This window comes from Dasypus novemcinctus, chromosome 10, assembly GCF_030445035.2.
Source record: "Dasypus novemcinctus isolate mDasNov1 chromosome 10, mDasNov1.1.hap2, whole genome shotgun sequence".
NCBI classification, from domain to species: domain Eukaryota; kingdom Metazoa; phylum Chordata; class Mammalia; order Cingulata; family Dasypodidae; genus Dasypus; species Dasypus novemcinctus.
This window is the reverse complement of record NC_080682.1, coordinates 1,978,240-2,005,030: the sequence shown is the minus strand read 5'-3', so window position 1 is coordinate 2,005,030 and position 26,791 is coordinate 1,978,240. Positions and strand designations below refer to the sequence as shown.

At 64.9% G+C, this 26,791-nt stretch overlaps 1 protein-coding gene across 6 annotated transcripts; it reads left to right on the top strand.

Moving 5' to 3' along the window:
- Positions 1-923: 923 nt before the first annotated feature.
- Positions 924-18,992, top strand: IGF2 (insulin like growth factor 2). Of its 6 annotated transcripts, XM_058304950.1 has the most exons (5): positions 12,570-12,678; positions 14,177-14,339; positions 15,173-15,324; positions 15,613-15,668; positions 15,785-18,992. In XM_058304950.1, the coding sequence occupies exons 2-5, from the start codon at positions 14,195-14,197 to the stop codon at positions 15,951-15,953; spliced, it is 522 nt and encodes a 173-aa protein (XP_058160933.1). In that variant the 5' UTR covers positions 12,570-12,678; positions 14,177-14,194; the 3' UTR covers positions 15,954-18,992. The 6 variants fall into 6 exon arrangements, with proteins under 6 accessions (XP_071073995.1, XP_058160931.1, XP_071073996.1 ...); XM_058304948.2 differs by lacking the exons at positions 12,570-12,678; positions 15,613-15,668 and adding an exon at positions 1,427-1,567; XM_071217895.1 differs by lacking the exons at positions 12,570-12,678; positions 15,613-15,668 and adding an exon at positions 2,813-2,952.
- Positions 18,993-26,791: the final 7,799 nt, after the last annotated feature.

The following is a 26,791-nucleotide window of genomic DNA, read 5'->3' as shown; positions in this document are numbered from 1 at the left end:
GAGCCTCCAAGCCACAGAACCCCTCAAAGCTCTGAGGCTACTTTGTGGGAGATTTGCACCCAAACCCCAACTCCCCTCTCTATGTGCCAGACCTGACTCTGGGCCATTGGCCTCCCTGGGTCCCTCCCACAGGACGGTGTGGCCCTGGGGCATTTGGGGTGCTGTTTGGGACCTGCCTACCCCCAAGCTGACTCTCTTCCCTGATGAGAGCCCAGCTCTCCCTGCTGGGCACCCTATCCCCCCAGCCAATGGAGAGGGGAGAAATAAATCCCAGCACGAGCTGGTGAGTGGGCTGGGGGGGGGGGGGAGCGGTGGGATGGACAGGCCAGAGCAGCACACACAGAGGGTGGGCTCTGAGATGGGGGGCTGCAGGGCGGGGGGGTGACAGCTGGTCTGGGTGGCTCATTTTCCTTTGGCTCTTAGGCTCTGCTCTGCTGGCTGCTCTCCCTGCAGGGGTGCACAAGGCTCAACTACCCAGGGACACGTAGTCCACCCGGGGAAGTCTTCTGTCTGAGCCTCCCTGAGTTTGTGTCTTTATTGGCTTTTCAGCCAGACTCAGAAAGCTGTGAATCTGGCCGACTGTCCTGCCCTGGAGGCCTGAGGGCAGCACAGCAGCTGCTCGCTGCCCACTGCCCGCCACCTACCGTTGGACATCCTTAGTGCCTAGTGCCGCCCACAAGTTGTCAGGGGTCGGGTCAGACGTGACTGAGAAGACTCCCAGTGAGTCCCCCGCCCTGAGAGAAGGGAGGGCGTGACCGGGCTGGCGGCAGCTGCGCTCGGGAGCATCTAAAGAGATTTTCCTGCCTATGTTTGGATGCTGCTTCCTCCCCCTCGCCCCCCCTCCTCCCCCCTCCCCCCTCCCCGCCCCCCCCACGCGGCCCCGCCCCCAATATACCCGTGCCACACCCACCGACATTCCAGGGAGGCTCGTAACTGTCATGTGTCACTCCAGTGAGGCCCCCCCGTGGTCGCCCCCACAAGGCTGCCTCCTAGCTAACGAGGACTACTTCCTCCGGCCGCTATGCCCACGCCCACATACGCCTCTCCGCTGGGTCAGGGGCAGGTCAAGCCTCCGCCCCCCAAGGCGCCGTGCCCAGGCATGGGAAAGTGCCACGGCCAGCAGCCCCCTGCAGCCCCAGTGGTGCCGAGCTGGCGCAGAATTCCCGGAACTCGGGGGGACCCGAGGGGTCCCAAGAGAGAGGAGAACTATTAGAGGAAGAGGAGGTGGGGGCAGCCCAGAATCTCAGTGGACACTTGAGCAGGTGTTCTGCCCGAAGGCGGGCAGCTCTCCCGCTCCGAGGGGCTCGGGTATGCATTCTCTAAAAGCGCCCTTTGTCTCCACAGCCTCCGACCCCTTCTCCTCCTCCTCGCCGCCCTCCAGCCGGCTGGAGAGTCTGGCCTCCACGGCCCGAGCACCCCCTGCTTTGGCAGCGACTGAGGATACTGACCCAACCGGCAGACCACCGGCCGGGCAGTCTCGGCAGAGAGTCTTCGGCACCAGTGAGTCCCCGGTCCTCTTCATCCGCTGTCCGGGAGTTCCCGGGACTACGCGGCAACTGAAGTACAGGTAGGTGGGCTTCCCTCCCTCCAGTGGGGGGAAAGCTGCTGTCCCAGCGTGCATGTGCGGGGGACTGGGGGAAGCTGCGGGGTCCCTGTTGCCGTAGGAGGGCCTGTGCCGGCACTGCAGAGCGCTCAGGCAAACTTCCTAAGAGCAGCCTCGGCTCTGCAGGGGGCAGGGAAAGCAGGTGGGGAACGGGCTGTTCCAACAAACAGGCCCAAACAGGCTGCGGCAAGGAAAAGCGGTTTTCCCTCACCAACTGTCCAGGCACAACGGGGGAGGGGAGGGACGGGGGGGGGGGGACAGGGGGCCAGGCCCCTCTTCCCAGCAGGGCTGTGCAGCTCTTTTGGCAAATGGAAAAGGTGGGGTTTTTCTGTGGGGGAAGCTTCTCTTGCCATGTCCCTCCCACCCTCTCCCATCACCTCCAGCCACCCCAGCCAAAGACAAACAGGAGACGGTGCAGCAGGGCCAGGGCCCCGAGTTTGGAGCAGTTTTTTTTTTTTTTTTTCTTTTTACACCTTTTAAAAGGCTTCCCTCTCCCCAGGCTCCACCACGAGGGTCGCACCAACAAATTGGCGAGGAGAGGGAGGGGACCTGCTTGACCTAAAATAAAGCTGCTTTCCTCCTGAATGGGGGCCCAGGTCACCCTCGCCCCCCTCCCAGCCCCCTCCACCCCCCAGAATGTGGGAGGGGGTCGGGGGCAGGTTCCCGGGAGCACACGACGTTTCCCTCGCCTTCCCGGGTGACCCCAGACTCCTCTCTCCACAGAGGAGCCCCACGGCCCCCCCACCCAGCTGTCTCAAGGCAGGGTCCTGTGCTCGGGGCCCCTGCTGACTCCCAGGGGTCTCTGGTTTGGTGCTGGGCAGGCCATCTGCATGCAGCCCCTGACCCCCAATGCACCCCAGACTCAACTCTGCTGCCAGCCAGGAAGGGGACAACCCCCGCCCAGAGGGGCTTCCAGGCACCTGCATGCCCCCGCCCCCTCCACTGCCCCTTGAGAAGGGGAACGGGGCAGCAGAGGCACTTGAGGTGTGGTGACCCCATAGGGGTCCCGATAGGGTGACCCCAGGTCTCTCCACCGCACGGCCGGGGAGAGGCCTGGTTCCAGCTAGGGCATTCTATCTAGAAGAGCCCATCTCAGGGGCGCCCTTCTGCTTTCCCCAAGTGGTGGAAGAATCACTGTCTGCCCCCTGGAGGAGGTGGCCTCCGGTTCCCAGCACCAGGGACCCCCGCCCCAACCCGCTCCAGCGCTGGCCCAGCCCGAGCCCCAGTCGCAGCCCCAGCTGACCAGGGCAGCCTGTGAGCCCAGCCCCGAGCTGAGCTGCTGTGGCCTGCGGTCCAGGCGAACCCCACGCGTGCAGCACTGAGGCAGCGCCGGTGCCAGGTCGAGAAGGGTGAGTGGTGTCTGGGGGCATGGCAGCGCCGGTCCTCTCTTGCCTGCTCTCCAGCTCTCCGAGCGCCGGCCTCGGGGGCAGGGGCCAGCCGCTCCAGGCTGACTCGGAGCTCCCTGCGCCACGGCGCCGCGGCACGGGGCTGGGGCTGCTCCCAGTCGCAGCTGCTCTCTGCAATTCGGGGGGGGGGGGCCCGGGAGGGGGGCAAAGCAGGCCGCTGCAACTTGGGGGTTCCTTGTGGAAGAACGGGTCACGGGAGGGAGCCTGGAGAGAGAAGGAAGGGGTCACCGTGAGGCTGAATTGAGGAAGGGGGAGAGAGAGGAGGAGGAGGGAGGGAAAGATCCCCGGTCTGGGAGCAATGCAGAGACGGCCCGACGGGGGTCCCCAGTCCCAGGGACGCTGCCCTGTGCTGCTGGGCCGTGGTGCTGGCTCTGTCCGTGTCCCCTGTGCTGGTGGAAGAGATGGGGGACAGCGCGGCTCGGCCAGCCCTCCCGGCTGCGGGGAATTGAGCGGGGAGCGGCGGGCAGCTGGGGCAGTGCTCAGGGCTCTCCGGGGCTGCTGTCGTCAGCCCATTGTGTTTTGGCTTCCTGTGGGGGGTGGGCGGCTGGGAAGGCCCCCAGGCCAGTGCCCCCACGACCCTCGACTCACCGGGAGCCAGCTCGGTGCGGTGGTCCCGCTGGTTGACTGGGTCAGGGTCGAGGAGCAAGTGGGTCTGCCCTTGAAGCTGACCCCTCAGAGGCTCAGGCAGAGGCCCCGCAGCGGGGTACCCCAGGGGCCCCCTCCAGGCTCGGCTGCCCACCCCCAGAGAGGAGCTGAGGACGTCGTCTTTAAAGGTATCTTGAGCTCACAGGTTAGATAAAGTTGGGGGACCACTTGGGTCCAGTCCCTTCCCCTGGCACCCCCAAGCCGGGGTCCATACGTACTTCTGGCCTTTTCTTTCATCTGCGTCGAAATTCACCGGCCGGGCTGGGGGGTGCGGGCTCAGGGCGGTGGTCTCTGGCGTCCCAGGCAGGGCGCAGGAGCGGGGCGCGGGGCTGCACTTCCGGGCGGGCTGGAGCCTGTGGGGAGGGAGGGAGAGGCGCGTGGGGGACCCTCGAGAACGGAGAGGGGCTTACAAAAGCCTGGGCTCCCCTCTGTGCCGGGGTGGGGGGTCGGCCAGCACGGAGCCTCGGGGGGGGGGGGGGGGGGGGGGGATGGGCTGCGGGAAAGGAGAAGGGCCGACGGTGAGGGCCTGGGGAGCGCGCTGGGGGGCGGCCGGCCGGCTGGGGGGCGCCCGGGGACCGGCTCCGCGGCTGGGCGCGCACCTTGAGGGGCGTTTACTGCCCGGAGTTTGGGCAGCAGGGCCCACAGGAGGCCGCGGCGCCGCGTGGCGGGTGGCGGGGGAGGCTGCAGGGCCTGCCTGGGCGAAGCTCAGGGCCGGAGGCCTCAGGCCACGGTGTCCTCGTCGGGCTGCGGGCGGGCCCTCCTGGCCTCCCGGGTCCCTCCTTGCCTCGCGGGCTTGGAAACCGAGGGAAGGAGACGTGGGCGAGTTGTGGCAGGCAGGACTCGGCCGGGGGGGGGCGCGGCCCTCACTTGCGCTCTGAAGGTGACCCGGATCTGCCCCGGCCTCGGGCCTGCCCCTCTGGTCACACTTTTGACTAAATAAGGCCAGGGTGCAGCGGGCAGCGCCGTGGGGGCGGAGGAGCGGGAGTGACCCCCGCAGCCTGCCTGCCCTGGCAGGCCCCACCCCACTCCTGGGGGCGCCCCAAGGTGGCCGCAGCCTTCTTCCTACCTTGTGACGTCTTGGGCTCGCGGCTGGAGCACTGGTTGGGGGCCGACAGCAGGAAAGGGACCCCCAACGAGGGGCACCCCAGGACTCTGAGATAGGGCTCCCAGCCCAGGCCTGGAGGACAGTGGGAGGATCCCGCACTGGCCCTTGTTGGCCACAGTGGGGACCCTCCCCGAGGCTTGGCCTCTTTTTCTGGGCCTGAGGGGACCCGGGCACCCACGGGCATGCATTCTCTTAAGTGTCCCCCACTTCCAAAATGCCCGAGCCGCCTGGCAGTGGGGAAGCTACATAAACACTCCCTTGTCCTGTCGGCTGAGGCTCCCTCTGCGCCCCTCCACAGGCAAACCCGCAGCGCGAGGGCCAGAGAGCGGGGCCTGGGGACTGCAGGAGCCTGGGCGGGGAGGGGGGGCGGCCGTGGGGGGGCAGGCCAGATGTTCCTGGAATGGGACACGGGGGTGATTGATGCGAACTGGAATTCGAAGGGGGGACATTCCCCTCGTGCTTTGGGCTCGGGGGCTGGAAAATGGGCTATTTTTCATGGAGGGGGCAGCCTCCTGGCCTTGCCAATTTAACGCAAAGGAGCGGCCTCGGCCCTGCGGTCCCGCAGCCTCCCAGCGCCTTAACCCCTGCCTGCCGGGAAAGCCAGGCTGCTGGCCGCGGCCTCTCACCCTCCCCCGGGGTGCTGCTGACAGTGGGGGCAGGCAGTGCCCACCAAACTGACCTCGAGATCCCCCCCGTTTCACTGTCCCCAAACAGCGCAGCCCCCTCTGCCAGCGCCCCCACCCCGCAGGCCCCGCAAACGCCGCAGCCCCCCACCCCGACATTGCCCAACACTGAGGAGGTGACCTTGGCCCACCGCGCAGCGCCGTGGGCGCGTGGGCCTGCGTGTTTATTTGTCTTTAAGAAACTGGACTTTACCCAGGCAGGGGAAGGGGTGGGGAGGCTTTGGTGAAAATTCTCTTTTTAAAAGAGGAGAGAAGGCTCCCTGACACCCAGTCGCCACGCGGGCCTGGCCCCCAACTTCCACGCCTAGTCTTCCTCCCGCTCTTGCCCGTGACCTCTGCTCTTCCGCCTTAGCAAAACCCAATGGGTTTCCCCGGCTCCCCGCCGGCCGCCGAAAGTCCGCACGCCGCGCGCGGAGCGCCCGGGCGGCCGGGGGTGGCGGCCGGGGGTGCTCCCGCGCCCCCAAGCCGAGCCGGGGACGAGCCTGCCCGCGGCGGCCGCCCGGCAGCGGCTTCGCCTAGGCTCGCGGCGCGGCAGCGCGTGGGGCGCGGAGGCGACGAGGAGGCCGAGGGCTCGCTCGGCGGCGGCGGGGCGAGCGGCCAGGAGCCCCGGGGCGCCCGGGAGCCGAGCCCCGGGGCGCCCGGGAGCCGCGCTCCGGCCGCCGCCGCCCGCCGCGCCGCCCGCGCCCCGCCGCCGCGCGCCGCCCTCGCGCTCTCCCCTCCAGCCCGGCGCCCGCTCGGCCCCGCGCCGCGCGGGAACTCTCTGGGGGCGCGGGACGCGAGAGGCGAGCGAGAGCCCCCCCGCGTGTGCGCCCCGCGGAGCCCGGCCGCCACCTGCGGGCGCCTCCCTCGCCGCCGCCGCCGCCGCGCAGCCCGCGCTCGTGACCCCCGGCAGGCGCCACGCTCCGCGCCTTCTCCGGACTCTCGGCGCCGGGATCGTCGCCTCTCCAGTCTCCATCCCCCGGGCTCCAGCCCTCAGCGCCACTTCCCTGCTTCAGCCCAACGCGGGCGTCTTTTCCGGGATCCTCCAAATGTAAGCATTGCTTCCCGGGTCCCCCAAATACATTCAGCCTTCCGGGCACGCCAGTTTTCTTGGGCATTAATTCCCGGGGACCTCAAAAGACACCCAGTCTGTCCCTGGCTTCCCTAAATTCAAACTACGTGGCCAAAATCCCTGGACATTTCCCCGGGTTCCTAACAGTTTCATGTAAACAGTTTTATAGAGCACTAAAATCTGGGTCCTCTAAAATTTAAGTGCTAACCGCCAGGCCCTTTGATCATCCTGTCCGATTTGTCTGGACCCCCAGAATGTGAACTGTTTCCCCCGCATTCTGGCATTGTCCCCCAGCTCCCCAAAACAAGAGGAGTTTTCTCGCGTTCCCATAATCTTGGGGCTTAACTCCAGTGCCTCCCAGCTCACCATCTCTGTTGGCCGGCTTCACCACAGTTTGGGACATTATCTTCAGAATTCCACAAATCCAGCCTCCCTAATTTTGAACAGTGTACCCTATTCTAAGCCCCCCCACAATTTAGGCATTTACGCTCAGACCCCCAAAGGACATCAAGCCCTTTTCTGCATTACAAATAATCTCTATATTGACTGCTCCGGGTCCATAAAATTGAGGGAGGATACTTTCTGGTCCTCAAAAGTCCTGAAGCACTTTGGGGGGTGGGGATACAAAGATCTGCATGGCAGTTATTTCCGGGGCTCCCCAAGCTTCCTGTCCACGACTCAGACCAGGTCCTTGGGCCCCGTGGACTTTCACACCCGAGGGTGCTCACGTGTGTACGTGGTTTTCCGAGGTTCTCCCCAAATTAGACGTGGCCCCCCCTCTTGCAGCCTCCTTGTCCACTGGGTCCCACCTTGTGCAAAATAGCCCCTTGGCCAAAGCGTACGGCTTAGGTCTCCGCAGGGTTCCCAGGTGGCCCCGAGCAGCAGGAAACCCCAGCATGGAGTGTTTCCTCTGCATCACACATTGGAGAGTAAAACAAGTCAGTCCCTGGGCCCCGCCAGCTCACTGACCAGAACCCGAATTTTCTCAAATTTAGACACAAATTTAGATCCAAGTCCCTTTGCCTCCCCCCCCCCGCTCCCCACATTTGGAAATTCTGGGTTCCTTTGAATAGTAGGCACTGCCCTCTGGGTGCCCCCAAAACACAGTCAGTATTTTCCTTGGGTCCCCAAAAAAAAGCCTGTCCCGAGCATCCCCTAGGTCACCTGAATGGAGAGACATTTCCTGGGTCTCCCAAAAACATTGCCCGCTCCTTGCGGGTCACAGATACTGGACATTGGTTCTCCAGGAGCCACCGTCCATCCTCCCTAAAACTCCAATACTGCCCCCCCAATTCCCCGAGGATTCTTAGCACTTCCCCTGTACCCCTAGATCCAAAAATTATTTTCCTGGGGCTGCAACATTGAGGTACCCGTTTCCTGCCCTCTAACAGAAATCGGGCTTTCCCCCTCTGCGCAGCACTTGAGGGTTTTTTCGAACACGATTTATGGGTGCTTTATGACCCCGCTCCCAGTGTCCCTAATGGAGATGATGTTCCGTGAGCCCCGAGCACACTGAAAAATGTTCCAGGGCCCCCCAAATCCCAGGCCTGAGCCCCAGTCTTCCTGGCTCCTAACCAGGTCCCCTAAATTTAGCTAGCTATCAACTGGCATTAGCCAAGTTTCTGGATCCCCCAAACTTGAACATTTTTTTTTCACCAGGGGTCTCCAAATGGAGGCATTGTAAAAAACATATATTTTTTTCTAGTTCTCTAAAACTAAACTAGTTTAATTCAATTAAAAATAAAAATAGCACAGTAGTTTTCTGCATTTCCCTAGTCTTCTGAACACACCCTGGGTTCCCCCCAAATTTAGGCAAGGCTTCTTAGTTTTCTAAAGGACATGAAAATTTCCCCTGAAGCCACAACAATTGTGGACGTTACTTTCCTCGGTGCTGCAAACTGCCAGGCCATGAACTTGCATTCCTAAAACGTGGAACTTGTATTTCTAAACTGCCCCCCTCACTACAGGAAGCATTTGCCTGGATCCCCAGATGGTGTCCATTGTTTTCTCCCCCCAGTTAGGCAATATGCCCCTTAGGTACCCCAAATTTCAGGTGGGGAATTTTCATCAAGTCCCCCACAAACGCACCCACCACAAACTGGACCCAGATTGTGTGGCCTCCCCAGAACATGACAGGATGCTGGGCCCCCCATTTTGGACCCAGACCCCTCCTTTCTCCACCACCGCAGCGATTTCCCTGATCTCCTAAGTTTGGACTCTCTTTTTCTGGAGTCTCCTATTTAGTCATTAATCACATTCCGGCACAGCAAAGTCTCCCCTGTGTCCCCTTCTCCCGGACACTCGTTCTCTCGGCCACAAATCAGACTCACTTTCCTGGCCTTTGCACATTGTTCCTGCGCCCCGACCCCGCGCTGGCGGCCCCGGGCCTGTCTGCCGCCTGCGAAACCCACCGCGCTCCTCCGATTCAGGAACTTTCTCTGCGGGTTCCCCAAGCCCACCGGGCCCGACCGCGCGCCCACCAGGACCTGGGCAGCGCTCCTCTCGGGTCCAGGAAAACGACTGGGCAGTGCCCCCAGTTTCCCCCAAATTTGGGCATTGTACCCGGGTCTTCCAACGCACTGGGCGTTGCCCCCGGCCGGTGGGGACTGCCCGGGGTCTCGCTCACCTTCAGCGCCGGCCGCCGCCGCAGAGTGCTCGCCCGCTCGCTGCTACCCCGACTCCTCGTGCGCCCGCGGACGCCAGGCTCCGGCTCCAGCTCCAGCCTCGCGGTGAGCCCCCTGCCGCGCCCGCCTCCTCCGCCACCCGGCGCTGAGACCTTCCGTCCCGGCCCGCACGGCCGCGTGGAGGAGACCGACGCGGGGCTGGCGGCGCCGCGGCCGCGCTCACTCGGGCCAGGGGCCCTGGAACCCTGGCCGCGTTCGCGCTCTCTCTGCAGAACTCACATTCCGGGGAGCGCGCCTTGGCGCCGGGTCGGGGGGCGCCGGGAAAGGCGCTCCCGAGCGGGCGGGGCGGCGCGGCGCCTGCAGCCCGGCGGGACCAGGACTCGGGGAGGCTCGCGACGACGTGATTGATGGCTAGTGCGAGGGGCGAGCGGCGCGGGCTTCCGCCCGGGCCCCTCTCCCTCGGGGAGCGCGGCGGTCAGGGGCGCGCGGGCTGTGCGGGATTTAGAAATCAGTAAAAACCAGTGTCTCTTTACATCGTCCGAACGCCCCAGGAGATGGTTTCCCCAGACCCCCAAATTCTCGGGGTGGCCCCCGGCGCCGAACCCGCGTCCATGCAAGTCCAAAGCGCTGAGGACAGGGGGTGAATCATTCTCCGAGTACTTGGGGTGGGCCCTAAAGGCCAGCTGCTTAGACGCACCCCGGGGAGCGCGGCCATGCAGGTACGCCTTGAGCCACGTCTCCCGCCCCGCTCCTGCCTCCTCCGCCCCGCGCCCACACCTGGCGGCCTCCGCTTGCTGCTCGGCGCCCGCCCGGGGCTCCTGCGCGGCACCGGGGGGCGCTCGGGCTCCGGCAGCAGCGACCGCTGCGCCTGCTCGTGCAGGTGGCGGGCTGCTGGTTCTGCCTACGGCCGGCGACCCCCTCCCCTGCAGCTCCCAGTCGGACGGGCTGCGGGGGGACTCCAGAACCCCGGCACAAGAATCGAGCCACCTGCGCCCAGGTTCCGACGGGGCGTCCAGCCGCGCAGCCCCCGTGCGGGGCGCTGGGATCCCGCCACCGCCCGGGCCTGGGACGCCGCCCGTCCCTGCTCGTCTCGCGACCCCCGCGCCCAAAGGAGCGCGCTCCCGGGCACCCCGGAAACCCAAGAGGGGGGCCCTAACCACTTTGGAAAGGCTAAACTTGATTTCTCATGCGCGCCTCCGCTCCCTGCCCCTCACCCACCGCGCACCCGCGCACCCCCGCCCCCCCCCCGCGGCCGTCCCCCGGGACCCGGAGCGCCCCCGCCCGCGCCGCCCCCTCCCCGCCGGCTCGAGTTGCGGGGGCGGTCCGGGGGCGGGGCGAGGGCCCCGCGGGCGCCCATTGGCGCGGGCGCCCGGCCAGCGGGGCCCCAGCGGGCGCGGAGCCGCGGGGTGGCGCGGCTATAAGAGGCTGGCGTTGGCGCCCGGACTTCGCCTGCTCTCCGGCGGAGCTGCGTGAGGCCAGGACGGCCCTCGGCCCCCCCTTCCGGCCGCCCCCGCCTCCTGGCCCACGCCCGCCCTCGCTCGGCTCGCCAGCGCCTCCACCCGGGCTGGCGGCCCCGCCTCGACGCCGCCCGCACCGCGCTGCTGACCCCGTCCCGGGCGCCGTCGGCGGGGCCGCGCTCCGCCGGCCTGCGGATTCCCCGCCGCCTCCTCCTCCATCTACCTCAACCCCTCGGCCCCGCTTCGCCGGAGGAGGCGGTCCCCCCCGCAGGCAGTCCGGCTCGCAGGCCGCCGGCTTTGTCAGCCCCCCGCGCTCCCCTCCCGGCCCTCCCCTGGCGCGCAGCCGCCGGCCGCTCCCACTCCCCGCTGCAGCCCCGAGCGGCCCCGGCGCTCCGCCACCGCCTTCTCCCCCGAGGCCCGGGCTCGCGACGGCCGAGGGTCCCGTCGGCCCAAACCGAGCTGGGCGCCCGCGGCCCGGGTGACGCCTCCACGCCTCCCCCCTCCGCCCTCCCCCGGACCCCCGACGTGGCCGCCTTCCCTGCGCTTCTCTGTCTCGCCTCGCCCCCTCTCCAGCCTCTGGCCCCGGCCCCCCGCTCTCTCTTCCTCCCCGCCACCTTCCCTCGGCTCCCTCCCGTCCCCCCCAGCGCCCGGCCTCCGACGCCCGCCCCCCTCTCGCCCGCCCTCTCGCCAGGCTCCCCGAGTGGCTTCGTTTCGAGCTTTCTGTTTCCGAGCTGTCCTCTCCCGCTGCGAGCCTGCCCGCCTCTCGCTGTCCCCTCTCCCTCTCGACCCTCCCTTCGGCCCCCCCCCCGTTTCACGTTCTCGCTGTCTCTCACTCTGTCTCTGCCCCCCTCTATCCTTGATACAACAGCTGACCTCATTTCCCGAGACCCTTTCCCCCCCTAAAAGTACAACGTTTGGCCCGCCCCAGCCCCCAGACAGCCCGTCCTCCCCAAGACAATCAGAAGAACTCCCTCCCCCCCAAAAAAGCCAAATCCCCGCTCTGACCCGTCGCCCATTCGGCCCCCTGCGACCGGGCCAGAGCGGTCCTGGTAGAGGAGTGCCCGGCAGGAGGGCCCACGCCCGCTGTTCGGTTTGCCGTACGCAGCAGGGAGGTGGGCGGCAGCCGCGCCGGCTTCCAGGTAAGCAGGCCAGCGGGCTGGGGTCGGGGGGCGGCGGGGACGGTGCGGCTCGAGGCCCGCCGTGGGGCGCGGGGGGCGCGGGGCGAGGAGGGAGGCTGCGGGCACCCCCCCCGCGGGCCGAGCGGGTCTCCCCTGCGCCGGGAGCCGGGGGGAGGGGCGTCGGCCGCGCCGAGGGAGGTGGGAGCTGTCTGCAGAGGCCACTTCCTGGTCGCTTTGGGGGTGCAGCGGGGTGTTGCCCAAAGTTCGAGATCCGTGTCGCCCTCCCACTCCGGGGGGGGGGGGCTCGGGAATGCTGGGCAGTGAGGAGGGGGTGCAGAGACTCGGGAGCCCACCCTGGTATGTTGACTCGGTGCCAACAAGAGCGAGAGAGGAAAACTGGGTGGGCGGGGCCAGGATGGAGCGAGGGGGCCGTCCGCGAAGAAGTCCTGCCAGCCGCCGCGTTCTCGGGGCTCCCCCTCACCCCCTCTGCCCGGTCCCCAACATTTCCAACCCGCAGTCCGGGGCCAGGGGCCAGGTCGCAGCCTCAGGAGGGCCGCGGTGTGCGGCCCACAGAGGAGTGCCCCGCCCCTGCCCAGTGGGCAGTCTGGAAGTTTCCATTCGGGGAGCAGCACCCCCCCCACGATCCCCTCCCCCATGCTCCTTGCTCCGGGGGAGATAGGCTGGGGGTGCGCGCCGAGCCCCCCCACCAGAGCACTTTGCTAAGGGATGGTCCAGGGCGCGCTGCTGGGAGGGGCTCGGGAGGAGGAGACTGGCTGGAATGAGGGGGCGGGCGCAAAGGGGGCGGGGGGAGTGGTCAGCGCCCAGAGGGGTGGGGGCTAGGGTGGAGCCGGGGGCTGGGAGGAGCCCGCTCCCGCATAAAAGCCAGCGGCACTGACCAGCCTGCGAGCTGGACATTAGCTTCTGCCAGGAGAGAGCCTCCCAGCCCCCTCCTCGTGCGCCTCCAGCCCTAGCCAGCCCTGCAGCAGGTAACCCCAGCGGCGGAGCCCACCACCCTGCACCTCGCCGGACCCCAGGCCACCCGGTGCCCTCCTGCCTGGCTGCCCAGGGCGCCCGCCGCCGCCGGCCCTGCCTGCTGCCCGCCGCCGCCGCCCGCCCTGCCTGCGCCCCCTCGCTCGGCCTCTTCCCCCGCCCCCTGGCTCCCCACCGTGGCCTCGACTTCCTCACCTGCCCCCCTTTCCGGCTCCCGGGCTGCCGCCTGCCTCCCCCTGTCCCCTCCTCGGCGCTCCTCACCTGTCCCCGCTCGTCCCTCGGCCTGCGCCCGCTGGGCCCCGGGGGTGGGGGGCGCCATGCCGCTCAGACCGCAGCTGCGTTTCTAGCTGGCAAGGCTCGCCCTTAGAATCGGGGGGCGGGGGGAGGGGGGCGAGTGGCGCCTCGGACCCGTCCGTGGAGCCGGCCGCTGCTCTCCCGAGGTTTGAGTCTGCTTCCTCCTGAACTTCCCCTCCGACTCTTAGACGACTCACAGCAGCCCACCCCTAGCCCGGGCCAGGCCACGGCGCAGCAGCCCCTCCTGCAGTGCTCGGCACCCAGATCTCCTGAGGGGTGAAGTCTGGGGTGGGGGCTCAGGCTGGCCCTGGCCCTCACCTCCTACCCTGATGAGTCGCTTGCCCCCTTGGAGGGGGTGTGTCCTCAGATGGGCTCCTCTTTCCAGATGGGGCCCCAGCGGAGTGGAGTCGAGACCCCCAGAGGTCTCGTCTGCTCCCTCCAGCACCAGGTGGCCTCGGCCCTTGCCCTGGGGGCGGAGTTTGGTCCCCACACTGGGGAGATGGTCGGGTGGTCGCGGAGAGACTTTGCCGTCCCCGGCCCTGGGAAGGGGGCTGCTGGCTTTTTCGTGTGTTTTGGGATCCCAGGGCAGACGCAGTGGGGGACTCGGTGGTCCCGGAGAACAAGAGCCCTAGGAACGTGGACAGCGCCACTTTGCCAGCCGCTGGGTCCCTTGGCCCGAGGGCTGCTCAGCCGGGGAGGGGTGGGCTGGCCCAGGGGACCCTTTGCTGCTTGGGGAGGGTCTTCTGGGAGGATACCCCTGCCTGGGGGGGGGGGGGGGAGCGGTCCTCCTGGACCCTCCTGCTCAGCCGGGGAGTGGGGGTGAGGGAGCTGGACCTCCGGGTGCTCCGACTTGGCTGGTGCCCGGAGCCCGAGAAACGGCCCTGCACCCTGCAGCGTGGCCCCGCCCCATGATGTCACAGGAGGGAGGTGAGGGCCCACGGAGACCGTGGGTGTGGCCGGGTGCGGGGATGGCGCGGGCGCCACGCAGAGTCCCGCGCTCCTCCCGCAAGCCCAGCTGTCGCCTGCCACGTGCTTTACGAGCGTCCCTCCTCCTCGAAGCCCGGACTCTTACCGCGATGAAAATAACAACACTTGTCGGAAAACCCCGTTTTCGTGTTGCAGGCGGATCTTAAGCCGCGGGGCGCCGGGGGCGTCCCCCGCCGGCCCCGCTCACGGCGCCCCCTCTCTCCCGCCCCCCAGCCTTCAGCGGGTGTGAACATGGGGAAGCTGGCGCTGGTGCTCCTCGCCTTCTTGGCTCTTGCCTCGTGCTGCTATGCTGCTTACCACCCCAGGGAGACCCTGTGTGGCGGGGAGCTGGTCGACACCCTCCAGTTCGTCTGCGGGGACCGCGGCTTCTACTTCAGTGAGTAGCCGGGGGGAGGGCCGAGGGGGCGCCCTGGGCGCGTGGGGAATGCGGGCACCTTCTCGCGGCTCCCCCCCCCCAGCCCAGCCTGAGACCCCCTGGGCACGCCCTCGAGGGGGGCTGGGGTCTCGCCCCCCACCGACGCCTCCTCGTAGGCTCGTCCTGATCTGGACAAAGCCCCTCGGGGCCCCTGGCCTCCTCCTTTGCGGGCATCTGCCGCTTTAAAGATGGGTGCAGACGCGGCTTCTGTGAAGTGGACACAGACCACGTCAGGGGTCCCTGGTAGGGGGCAGGGCTGAGGATGACAGTGGGGGGGTGTCCAGTAGGACACCCAGCCCCTGCCATCGGGGGCCCTTCAGGACCACCCCTCTGGGCTCTGCCCTCCACCTGCCTGCCCCTCTCGTTGGCCTGGGTGTCCCCTAAAGGGCAGAGCCCCCATGACCCACACCTCGGGGCTGCCTCCCCCGCAGCCCCCCAGGGGGCAGCTCACCCAGGACCTGCAGCTCTGCACTGGGGGAGAGGGAGAGGACGGAAGGGAGAAGGGCGTGGTTTCCAGCATCCCCCACTCCTCTCCTCCCGTCTTCTATCTCTCCTTCCTGTCCTGCCTGGCTCGGCGCCTCTTGGGATGTGTGGGTGCCTGCCATGGAGTGGAGGGTGCTTGCGTCCCATTCAAACATTAGGGGGCGCTCCATCCAGGCCCCCCTGCTCACCCCCCCCCCCCGCCGGTCCTAAGAGGCTGTCGCTCCCCACAACCCCACCTGAGGGGGCCAGCCGGGGACCCCCGCTGGCTGCAGGGGTGCTGACGGCCGCCCCCTCCCCTGCCCGGCTTGCAGGCAGACCCGGACTCCGCAGGAACCGCCGCAGCAACCGTGGCATCGTGGAGGAGTGCTGCTTCCGCAGCTGTGACCTGGCCCTCCTGGAGACCTACTGTGCCACCCCCGCCAAGTCCGAGCGCGCCGTGTCGACCCCTCCGACCGCACTCCCGGTGAGCAGCGCCCCAGGAGGGGGCGGGGGGCCTGCGAGGGCTCGGGGTGGGGGGAGAGCGCCGGGAGGGGCAGCAGAGGACTGGGGGCGGGGGGGGCACACAGCGGTGGAGAGAGCAGAGGCCCAGGCACCCCGTTTCCTTTCCCAGCTGGGGTTCCTTGGGGCTGCCCCCCAGGAGCGGGGACCTCCGGGCGAAGGGGCCGAGGCGCAGCCAGCTTCTTAGCTGGAAGTGTGGCTAGAGAGTAACCGCACGCTTCGCTGCTTGCTCCCCGCCCTCTGGACGATTTAGCCAGAAGATCTGCGGGCCACTGATGTCACATTTCAGCGGGCCCCGCTAATGCTTAGGTAAGAGCTTCGCTCTCGGGCCACTGGCGTAGGACGCCCTGTGGCTCGTCCCCGAGGAGGCCCGAGGTCCGCAGCGGGCCCCGAGCACCCCCTGACCGCCCCCCTCCTCCCCCCAGGACGACTCCCCCAGATACCCCGTGGGCAGGTTATTTCAACATGACACCTGGAAACACTCCACTCAACGACTGCGCCGGGGTCTGCCCGCTGCCCTACGCGCCGGCCAGGGACGTGTGCTGGCCAAGGAGCTTGCGGCCTTCCGAAAGGCCTTGCGTCGCCGCCCCCTGACCGCCCTGCCCACCCGGGACCCCGTCCACCAGCTAGTCACTTTTGAGATCCTCGGCATTCGGAAGTGAACCAAATTGTGGTAATTCTGCGAGCAGTGTCACCATCCACGCCCCCTCCTGACCGGGTCTTTCCACCAGGACCCCGCCTCCAAATCTCTCCTGTGCCTTCCCCCCCTTGGGCTCCTCTCACCCCCCCCCAAGGCCCCAGCCTCCCCCAAGTCAGGCTGCCCTCCCTCGGCCCCCTCCATCCGGCTGAGGGAGTCCCAGAAACAGCTTCCAAAACGCACAAACCTGATTGGCTTCAAACACCCCCAATGCCCCCCAATGTCACCCCAAATTACACTTGCCTCCAAAAATGAAAAACTTTAAAAGCCCAAACCACCCACACGAGCCCCCTAACACCGATTGGCTTGTGGAATCTAACCAGCTTGAAAAAAAAATCTAAAAAAAAAACAATTGGCAAAAAAAAAAAAAAAAAAATTGGCTTGAAAACAATTGGCAAAATTAAGGAATCTGGCCCCCCCCCTTCTCCTTCTCTTTGGACCTTGAGTCAAATTGGCCATAGACTTAGGAGTCCCTGAACCACCGAAGAGAAAGGAAGGGGCTGAAAATTTGCACCCGACATGCCTTGCTTTCTCGCCACCTCCACTTGCACATCCTCCGATTGGCCGATTCGGTGGTGATGACAGCTCCCACCCGGCTTGTTCCTGGGCCCATTGTCCATCTCTAAAGTCATCACGGGCTGCTTAGAGGGGCCCGATGACACCAGGGAGGGGTCCGCGGGACGTGAAGACTGAAATTAGCAGAAATCAAGTTCAATTGGCACTGCCCCCCACTCTAAAATCTATACCCCCAAACTCACGTCCCTCCTAGATCTTCCATCTCAAACTTCACTCCCAAAATGAGCACACAAAACCCCACACTAACACACACAAAGACATACACACTCACACACACGCACACTCACCCTCACACATGCACCCCCCCACACCCACCCCCCCCCCCACAAATTTGGATTAAGATGAAGAAAAGAATAACTAACCCCTGAAATCTATGGAGGCAGCACTGGGCAGAGAGTCCTAGACCACCCCGATTCTCAGCTTTCCCCCGAGAGGTCTTCACGTCCCCCGCTCCCCTCCCGCCTGCCCCTCACATCCCGCACGCAACTCCACCTGCCCTGTGCGGGCGGCAGAGAGCGCGGAACGAGCTTGGTGCAACTGGAGGTGGCGAGAGCAAGCAAGGCATGTCCCCAGCGCAGCCTGACCCCCTAGGTGTGTGGTTGGGAGAAAGATGGGGGACCCCCCCCGGCTTACACACCTAGTGGCCATCCTTGCCAGACTCTTGGGGTGCCTCTGCCACAAACGGGGACCCCCCAGGAGGCTCGCAACGATGGCGGGGAGAGCGGGAAGTATGGCGGTTGGAGGGGCGGGTGGGGGGCAGTGGGGGCTGGGTGGGGGGAACCCTTGGGTAGGAAGTGGACCGGGGAGATTTTGGATCGAGAAGTCAGGAAGAGAGGGTACAAGGAATGCTCGCAGAATTACAGATAGAAATTAGGCACCCAAATTCAAGTCAATTTATCTATCTCCCCCCTTTAATTGGCTCTCTGGGGCGTTTTTCCTTTTTTTTTTTTTTGTTTTTTGTTTTTATCCCCCTTGGCTTTAAACGCGCTCTTATACCAAATTAAACACCCCATCCCTAAAGTAACAGGAGAGCAGTGTCCAAAAGTTATGAAAAGCCAAGCCAACAGTTGTACCATCACGGGCCTGCCCTCCGCCATTTATCGCCCTCCCATTTGATGAGTCTGTCCCTGTCGCTTGGGTTAGGTTGGGAGTGGAGTCCCAGGGGGTGGAGAGGGCTGCTCCCCGACCTGGCTTCCGGGGTGCTGGCTGGTCCCCGGAGGTCCTGGGGGGGCGGAGAGGGAGCCGGGGGTGGCGACTCCCCAGCGTCGGAAGGTGCTCGGAGGCCACTCAGACGGGGCTCCCGGGGCCTCTGGCCGCCGGGAGGGAAGGGGCTGCTGCGAGCAGAAGGGCTCCACCGGGCGGGAGCAGTGGCCGCCTTCCGCGCGCTGGGGAGCCGTCCCCCTCTCCCTCGGAGACATCTTGGCCGCCTTCTCAGCACCCCGTCCTGTCCCCGGGAGGCCCCCAGCTCTGAGGGGCCTCCGCGGGGCCAGGCGGGGCGAGGCCGGGCAGTAGGGTGGTCAGGGAGGGACCCCGCAGAGCACGGGGAGCTGCCGTCCGACCACCGACCGGGCTTGCCTGGGCCCAGAGACCCGAGGGCCTGGCTGAACCGGAACCAGCCACCACGGAGCCTAGGGCTGCGGCAGGGACTTAGGGCGGCTGGGGGCTTACCTCACCCCCACTCCTGCCCCCAGCGCAGCCCCCCTGCACGGCAGCCTGACTAGCCGCCTAGGGGTCCAAGGCTCCTGGGCCCAGGTAACTGGACTGGCGTGACCCTGGGGGCGGTCCACGCCAGCCCGCCCACGGCACGGGGGTCCCCGGTGCGCACTTGGAGAATGGGCCATTCGGACCAGGGCCTTGGAAGCCCAAAGAGCTAAATTTGTCGCAATTGGACAACCGAGCAGATTGGCATGAGATCCAAAAGACCGCGAGGCACCCCAAATTGCCTGCCCATTCCCCCGGACGCCAGCCCGCCCAGTGTTATTTTCCGCCTCGCTTGGGCCAGCGTTCGGCGCGCCTGCCGGGGCCCTCGTGCCCCCGAGCGCAGCTCCCCCCAGGTCCCTGTCACCGACCGGGCCCCTGCCTCACTGCCCACGCCCCGCAATGACAGACCACCTGGGTTTGTCCCCGCGTTCCCACCACCGTCTTCAGCTGGGCCCCCTCTTGGGCCCCCTGTGCCAACGACTGAAGACCCTCCACGCGCCGAACACCCCGTGTCACCTGTGCCCGCTGTCTCATCCCACCTTGCAGCGGCCCGTGTTCGCCTCAACTTAACCCCCTAACACGCTGTTTCCGGCAAAATTCATTGCTTGGTTTTGCCTTTAACCTTTTTGCTCGCAATCCCAATAAAGCATTTAAAATTATTTTTTCTGCCTCTGTTTTCACTTGGACCTGGGAAGGAGGAGGTTGGGGGCTGATCCCCTGGCGGGGTGGGGGGCAAGGGGAGGCTTTAGGGGGACATCTCCCCGCGGCCACACGGGACACAAGGGGCGCATGGAGAGCCCCAGCACTGAGCACTGGGCCCGGGGCTCCCAGGGTGGGAGGGGGAAGTGCGGGGGTCTTTTCCATGGGGAGCCCAGATCTGGGGAGCTGGGGGGCTGAGCAGTTCTGAAAAGTCCAGAAACTGTGGCCATTGCTTGAGATGGGGCCTCTGGGAGGCGCACACCCGGGAACCCCCCCCCATGGACATCACCCTCACCCACCCGTGCCTGACGTGGCGCAAGCCCTTCCCCCCACCCCCCCAGCTCCAACCGCTCTACTTCTGGGGTCTTCGAGCCCCTCCAAGCCCTGTCGGCAGCCCATCAGCCCTTGGTCAGCCTGGTCCTGCCTCATGAGGAGAGGGTCTGGGGACGGGGGACACAGGCAGAGCTCAGGGGCTGCGACTCGGGGACCAGGCAGCCCTCCGAGGGGTCTCGGCTGTGGAAAGAGAGAAGCTTTGCCACTGTGGGCCTGGAGAGGGGCGGGGGGCGTCAGCTCTGCACCGGGGGTGGGAGTGGGGGGGCTTGTGGATTCAGGGGAGACCGGCCATCCACGTGGCCCTCGTCTACCCACCATTCAGGAGTCGCCTGCGCCCCTCTCGGGACAGCCAGGGTCCCAGACAGGCTGGAGGGGGGCTGAGCACCCAAGGCCCCTAGGCAAAGTCTGAGACACTTGAGGGGAGGGCGGAGGCATGACTCGGGGACCCTCTGCACACCCTGCCCAGACCTTTGGAGCCCCTCTTTCCCCAGCCCCCAGGCAAGCACCCTCGGACTTCAAGCCTCCGCCCACACTCAGCTCCAGTTGGAGTCTCCCGTCCCCCGGACCTCCAGGCTTCCCTTCCAATGGTCTCCCCCCTGCCTGGCCCCCACGGCCACCCCTGCCAGCTCCCATCCCTCACTCTTCCTGCACCCCCACCCGGACCCCAAGGCCGCCAGCAAGGCTGGACACAGCGGCCCTCCCCGCCTCTGGAATTGCCCCTCCCCCGGCTACCACAGCACCCCCCCTTCACCCCACGCTCTCGGCAGCCCCCTCCGTGCGGCCCCCGGCTCTGCTCGGAGACATGGGACACCCCCCCTCCCCTGCCCTGCAAACTCGCTTCCCGCATTCCCTCGCAGGCTCGCTCACCCCGTGTGCTGGGAAGGGGGCGGGGGCACCCCAGAACCCCGCGTGGAGAAGGCGACGCTGGAGTGGTGAACTGGGGGCGCTGAGGGCCGCGTGGGGGTGTCTGGGGAGGACACATGAGCTCGGGGGCCATAACAGGGGACCGTGGTCATGTATTCAGCCAGTGGTTATGTGGTGGGTGGGATGGCGGCCCCCCCAAAGTGGGTCTGCAGGCAGGGCCCTAAAACTAGTTACTGCGGCCAGACAGACAGACATGGGGGAGCCGGCCATGGGAAGGCAGAGACCAGGGGGCGCGTTTGCAAGCCAAGGCACCCCAAGGGCGGCCGGCGACCCCCTGAGCCGGGAGAGGCAGGCGGCACCCACCCCTCGCCTTACAGGCTCCAGCCCCGGGCAGGAGGCATTTCCCGGCCCAGAGGCCCTCGCGCTGGGGCTCCGCTCCGCCTGCGCCGGTCAGCCAGCGGGGCTGAGGGCCCTGGGGGAGCGGGCACATGCCTGCCCGGGCAGCGCTCCTGCCTGGGGGGTTCTCGCTCCATTTTAGCCTCAAACCCCACCCGGGGCTGGGGCTCTATTTTTTTCCTATGTTATTTTTTTTTTAAATTAAAGTTAATACATTACAAGGAACATTACAATTAAAAATAAAAAACCCTAAAAAAAACACATAGGAGGTTCTCATATAAGCCACTTTCCACCCCCCCACCTCATCATTTTGTCAATTGTGTTTTTTTGAAGATATATACATCACAAAAAAAATGTTACATTAAAAAATATGAGGTTCCCATATACCCCACTGCCCACTCCCCACCTCATCATTTTTGTAAATTGTATTTTTTGAAGATACATACATCACAAAAAAAGTTACATTAAAAAATATAAGAGTTTCCCATATACCCCACTCCCCATGCCCACCACATCATTTTTGTAAATTGTATTTTTTGAAGATACATACATCACAAAAAATGTTACATTAAAAAACATAAGAGGTTCCCATATACCCCCACTCCCCCAACCCCCTCCTCCCACACCAACAACCTCCCCCATCATCGTGGCGCACTCATCACTCTCGGCGAACACATTTTGGGGCCCTGCTGCACCACGGGGATAATAGTTCACCCTGGAGTTGCTCTGTCCCCCAGTCCATGCAGTGGTTATGACAGGATATGTGGAGTCCTGGGGCTCTGAGGGCAGCAGGTCATGTCTAGTCTCTGTCCAGGACCCTGGAGCGGGTCCTGACTCCCTGGAGATGAGCCCCAGAGGCCCCCCGCCAGCCATGCGCACTCTGCGCACAGGGGGTGGGGGTGGGGGGGGGTGGGGGACAGCCCCCACCCCAGGGCCTTTGCACGGGCGACCACCCCCCGGGGTCCCTCTCCTTGCAGGTTGTGCCCTCCGGGTCCTTCCTTAACCGCAGCCTCCTCCGTGAGCGGGCCCCGAGCACCGCTGGGAGGTGGCAGCTGTGCCCACACGGTCCACAACGGCCACTGGGAGGGCAGAGCGCCCACGGGGGGTGGGCCTGAGAGCCGTGGGAGGCGAGGTGCGCGCCAGGCTGAGGTCTCCCACCCCGAGTTTGCTCCTGCGCTTCCAGATGGCACCCCCGTGGCTCCCCTTGGATGTGCCCACACCCCTGCACCAGGCGCCCCCCCTCCCTTGCTGCTGCCCTCCGCATTTCCCATCTCCGGGGGCGGCTCCCTGGTGGGGAAAGCAGGCCCCTCTGCCGCCCCCAGCTGCCCCTGCCCACCAGAGCCCCCCACTCCAGCTCCTCAGTTATGCCATGCCCCTCCCCACCCCCACCCCACACCCCGGGACCCCTCTCCCTTATGCCCCCCATCTCACGCCCTTCCCTCCTGCCCCCTTTTCATCCCCGCATGCCCCTCCCACTCCTTCAAGCCCCCCCCCCAAGCCCCCTCCCTCGGTTGTCGGCTTTCTTCCCCTGCTCTGAGCAGTCCTGACTCCCCCAGCCCCGTCCCTGACCTCTGGTCCCACCAGCGTCCCCTCCCACTGGACAGTGGCCAGCGTCTGCCCCTCCCGCACCCCTGGAGATGCTCAGGGACAGGGAGGCAGAGTGCTCCGGTGCTGCCAGCCCTCTCCTGCTCCTGCAGCCCCCAGCAGAGGCGGTCTGGGAGGGGTCTCGGGGGGGAGCACAGAGGACCCCAGCCCCCAGCCCCGTCGCTGGCCCGCTGCCCCAGCTGCACACAAGCTCTCCCGGCCCTGGTGCCCAGGCCTGGTCTCCCGCTACGGGGGTCACCTGCCCCAGTGCCCGCTGCCCCCAGCACAGGTGCAGCCCGGCCCAGGGGTGCTGCGTCTGGGGGGTGAAGACCCCCGGCCCCGCCTGCCTGCTCTCCCAGCTCTGGGCGGCCTGCGGCCCAGCTCAGGCCCTGCTCCCCGCCGGCAGCCCCTTCTCGGCCCTCCCAGCCGGGCCAGCCCAGGCCCTAGCCAGCCAGAAACCGAAGAGAAAATGCCTGTTTATGCCAGTTATGCAGAAAGCAAAACAGTTTGTGGTTTGTGACCCAAATTTTTGGCCTTTTTTTTCAGAACATAACAAAGCCTAAGACAACTCCCTCCCCGCCCCCACCCCGCCCCCAGGCAGGCTGCTAGGATCTGTTTACACTGGCCACAAAGCATTCCGGGCCGCGCAGCCCTCCCCAGCGCTGTGCCCTAGGCACGGGCGGGCCGCGGGGTGCCGGCCTGGGGGGGACAGCTCGCACCCCGAGGGAGAGGTCCCCAGTTGCTGCCCTCCAAGGAGTGCCACCCCCGGCCTGCCCTCGGCCACGCAGCGCCCACCCCTGTGCCCGCAGACCCGAGCCACCGGGGACCACGTAAAGGCAGGGCTGGGGGGCTGTCGGCCAGCCCCAACTGTCTGCCGCCCCCTCTGGGCAGCCGTGCGCCCCCGCTCAGCTGAGCCAAGGGCACCCATGGGAGACGGCCACAGACCGTGCCCGCGGGAGCTGGCCACCCCAGAGTGGACGGCAGCAGTGGACGTTGCCACGAGAGCTCCAGGTCGGGCTGGTGGGGTGCTCTGTGACTGGAGCTCAGTGAGGGGGAGGTCGGGCCGTGAGGCGCCCCGGGGCGCAGTGGGGCGGCTGCACCTTTCGGCCGCCCCCCGGGCTCCTTCCTCTCCACCTTCCCTGGGCCTCCGCCTGCTCTGCAGTTTGCAAATGGCCCCATGCCTCGGCCAGTGGCCCTCCGAGGAGCCGGGCAGCCCGGTGCATTCCGAATGGGTGGGCACGAAGCACCTGCAGGGCAAGAAGTGGACAAGCCAAGGGCCTCGGGCCAGGGGGCAGCGCCCCTGTCCCCAGCCCTCTCCCCGCTTCACCTGCTCAGGGCTGCTGCCTTTTGGGGACCACTGCCCCCACTGCTGCTCCTGGGTCTCCTGGTGCAAGGAGCTCAGGGGCCCAAAGCCCCAGAAGGGATTCCGCGGCCAGACCCACAAGCCCCCCAGGGACCCTCGGACAGGGGCCGCTTGTGCACAGTTTGAGGGGTGCCTAGGGACAAGCCAGGGAGCAGGTGCAGGTTTGGGGAGCGGCCTGCCACTCACGTGGGCGAAGCAGAGGGGCAAACCTCGGAGGGGGCTGCGGCGCCGGAGCGCCACGGGGCCAGAGGCTGAGTCCGACCTCGGCCCTGACTTTGGAGGCCGGGGCGGCAGGGAAGGATGCTCGAGAGGCCAGAGGGCTGCCGGGATATGAGTTCTAGAAAGTTCACCTGGGTGTGGGAGGGGCTGGATCGGAGAGGCTGAGGAGGGGTGAGGGGAGGGGGTTGGAGAGACCAGGCTGGGAAGCAAGGCCCAGCACCCCTGCGCTGCCCCGGGGAGGGGCTGGTCCTGCCTGCCCCAGGCCCACCCCGGCAGGTCCCAGCAGCGGAGGAGAGGCTGGTGGGGTCACCTCCAGGCCCCGGAAGGCCTCCCCCCGCTGCTGCCAGGCTGGCAGGCCCTGCCTGGCCGGGGGGCATGGCTTTGGGAAGGTCTGGCCCCCACCTCTGCTTCGTCCTCCCCTGCCTTGTCCCCCCGCCTCCCCTCCATCAGCAACAGATGTGCCTGAGCGGGAATTCTAGCTATTCGGTTAACCAGTCACTTTCGGGAGTTTCTGATAAGGTGAAGGGGTTCTCTGCAGGGCGGGGGCAGGGGCGGGAGCAGGGACAAGCCGTGTGCTGCCCCCCACCATGCCCGAGGGCCCAGGAGCAACCCCGCAAAGTCCCTCTCCTGGCCGCCTCTCCTGCTGTCTGGCGATGTTGGGCCCAGCTGGTCCCCGGCAGGTGGGGGTGGCCTGTGGCTGCGGGGCCTGTTGGGGAATTGCGGTGGGAGGCTTGGGAAGCTGGTGGGTCTGGGAAACCCAGAAACCGAGGTCGGAGCCCTCTGGGCAATGAGGCGGCCGGTCCCAGGGCGCCTCCCCTGCTGCTGCCTGGGCCCTGGCTGAACGTTCGGGGGCTCCAAATCCTCCCGGTGACGCTCCCAGCATCCCGGGGACAGGGTGCTCTCTGCAGCCCAGATGCCGGCCAGGCTCTGCACGAGGCCCCCAGGCCATGGAAACCAACAGGTCCCATTTCTGTCCCCAGGACATCGTCATGACACAGGGACTGAGAGGGGCCAGTGACGCCCACAGGGTCCTGCCCGACCTGGGTGGGGGAGGTGCGCTCTTGGTGCTTCCTGCCTGGGGCCCTGGTCCTCTCCTCCCCGAGCAGCAGCTGAGCTCTCCCCCAGCCTGGGTGGGCCCAGTGGTGGCCAGCCCTGCTCTGCGCTGGGGGCAGCGAGCTCGGGGAAGACTCGCTCAGTCTGCTGCTCCGGATCCCTGCTAGTCCAGAGTCCAGCATAGCACACTATCTTGCTCTATTCAGTCTATGGCTTTTGTCCACTGAGGCCATTTTGAATCTCACTTTGGCCTTCCAGTTCTTGGCCTACGTCACTCAGTCATGATCACTCAACAGCTAGACCGGTGCCTGGCTGAACAGGCATCTGATGTGTGCTCCTAGAATGCATGTATGTATGTATGTGTGGATGGATGGATGAGTGCATGGAAGGATGGGTGGATGAATGGATGGATGAGTGGATGGATGGATGAGTGGATGGGTGCACAGATGGATGGGTAAATGTATGATGGATGGATGTTTGGATATATATGTGTGTGCAAATATGTCTGATTCTATGTATGGGAAGATGTATGTATGCATGTAGGATGGGTGGGAGAATGGATGGGTGGATGGATGGATGGATGATGGATGAGTGCATGGATGGATGGATGGATGAGTGGATGGATGGATGAGTGGAGGTGCACAGATGGATGGGTAAATGTATGATGGATGGATGTTTGGATATATATGTGTGTGCAAATATGTCTGATTCTATGTATGGGAAGATGTATGTATGCATGTAGGATGGGTGGGTGAATGGATGGATGATGGATGGATGGATGGATGGATGGATGATGGACGGGTGCACAGATGGCTGGCTGGATGTGTATATGTGTGCATGTATGTCTGATTCTTCATATGGGAAGATACATGTATGTATGTTGGATGGGTGGGTGGGTGGATGCGTGGATGGAGGGGTGGATGGATGAGTGGATGGAGGGGTGGCTGAGCAAATGGCTGACCGGATGCACATCCCAATGTCCCTCCAACCTAAGGTGACCTTAGTAGGGGATAAGAGTGGAGAGCCAAGGGACTGAATTTACTGAATTCCCATTCTCATAGAAATTCTATGTGCTGATTCAGGTTGTAAAATAATCCTCTTTTTAGCAACTGGTACGTAATAGGTGTTCAAAGGTATTTGTTGATTAAATGGAATTTAAGTCTTGTTCGAGTGAGCAAATTTCCCAGAATTGTCTCACTGGGACCTAGAAAATCTGAACATGTTGATAAGCAGGTTACCAACCGAAAAGTTATAAAATCCTACCCCAGACTAGGGTACAGAGCTCAGAGGGTTTTATGTGCAAGCTGTTTTGTTTTCTAAGCTTTCACCATCTTATGTCATACAAAGTGCTTCAGGCATAGAAGATGGACAAGATTCTAATTCATTTTTTGTGCTAACATAACCCAATACCAAAGTCTGATCACGGTAGCGCAAAAGAGGAAAAACCACAGGCCAGGCTCACATGTGAAGATAGATGCAAAAATTGTAAATAGAAAAATTAGGAAATTAAATCCAGCAGTGTACTGAATTAAAATAATAATACAGCATGACCAAGCACGGTTTATTTCCAGGAATGCGAGGATGACTCAACGTTAAGAAATCCATTAATATCATCAAGTTAATAGGCCAAAGGAGAAAAGCCGTATGATAACATTGATAGGTGCCAGAAAGATATTTAATGAGCTTTAACACTCACTCACGATGGCAAACACGTTAGGCGCAGGAGAGAAACTTCCTTGACAGAGGAGAGGCCGTTTACTCTTCAGCCTCCTATGAGCTCCCTGCTCACGGAGGTGACTTCGGCATCAGCCTTCTCAGAGCCACAGTTTTACTCTATCAGACTTGATTTCTTGGCAGCCTTTGCTGGCACTGACCCTCCTGCCTGCTCCCTCACCCCCGTTCTAAGACTCCAGCAAACCAGCCCTCCTGCAGAGAATAACAGGAAAC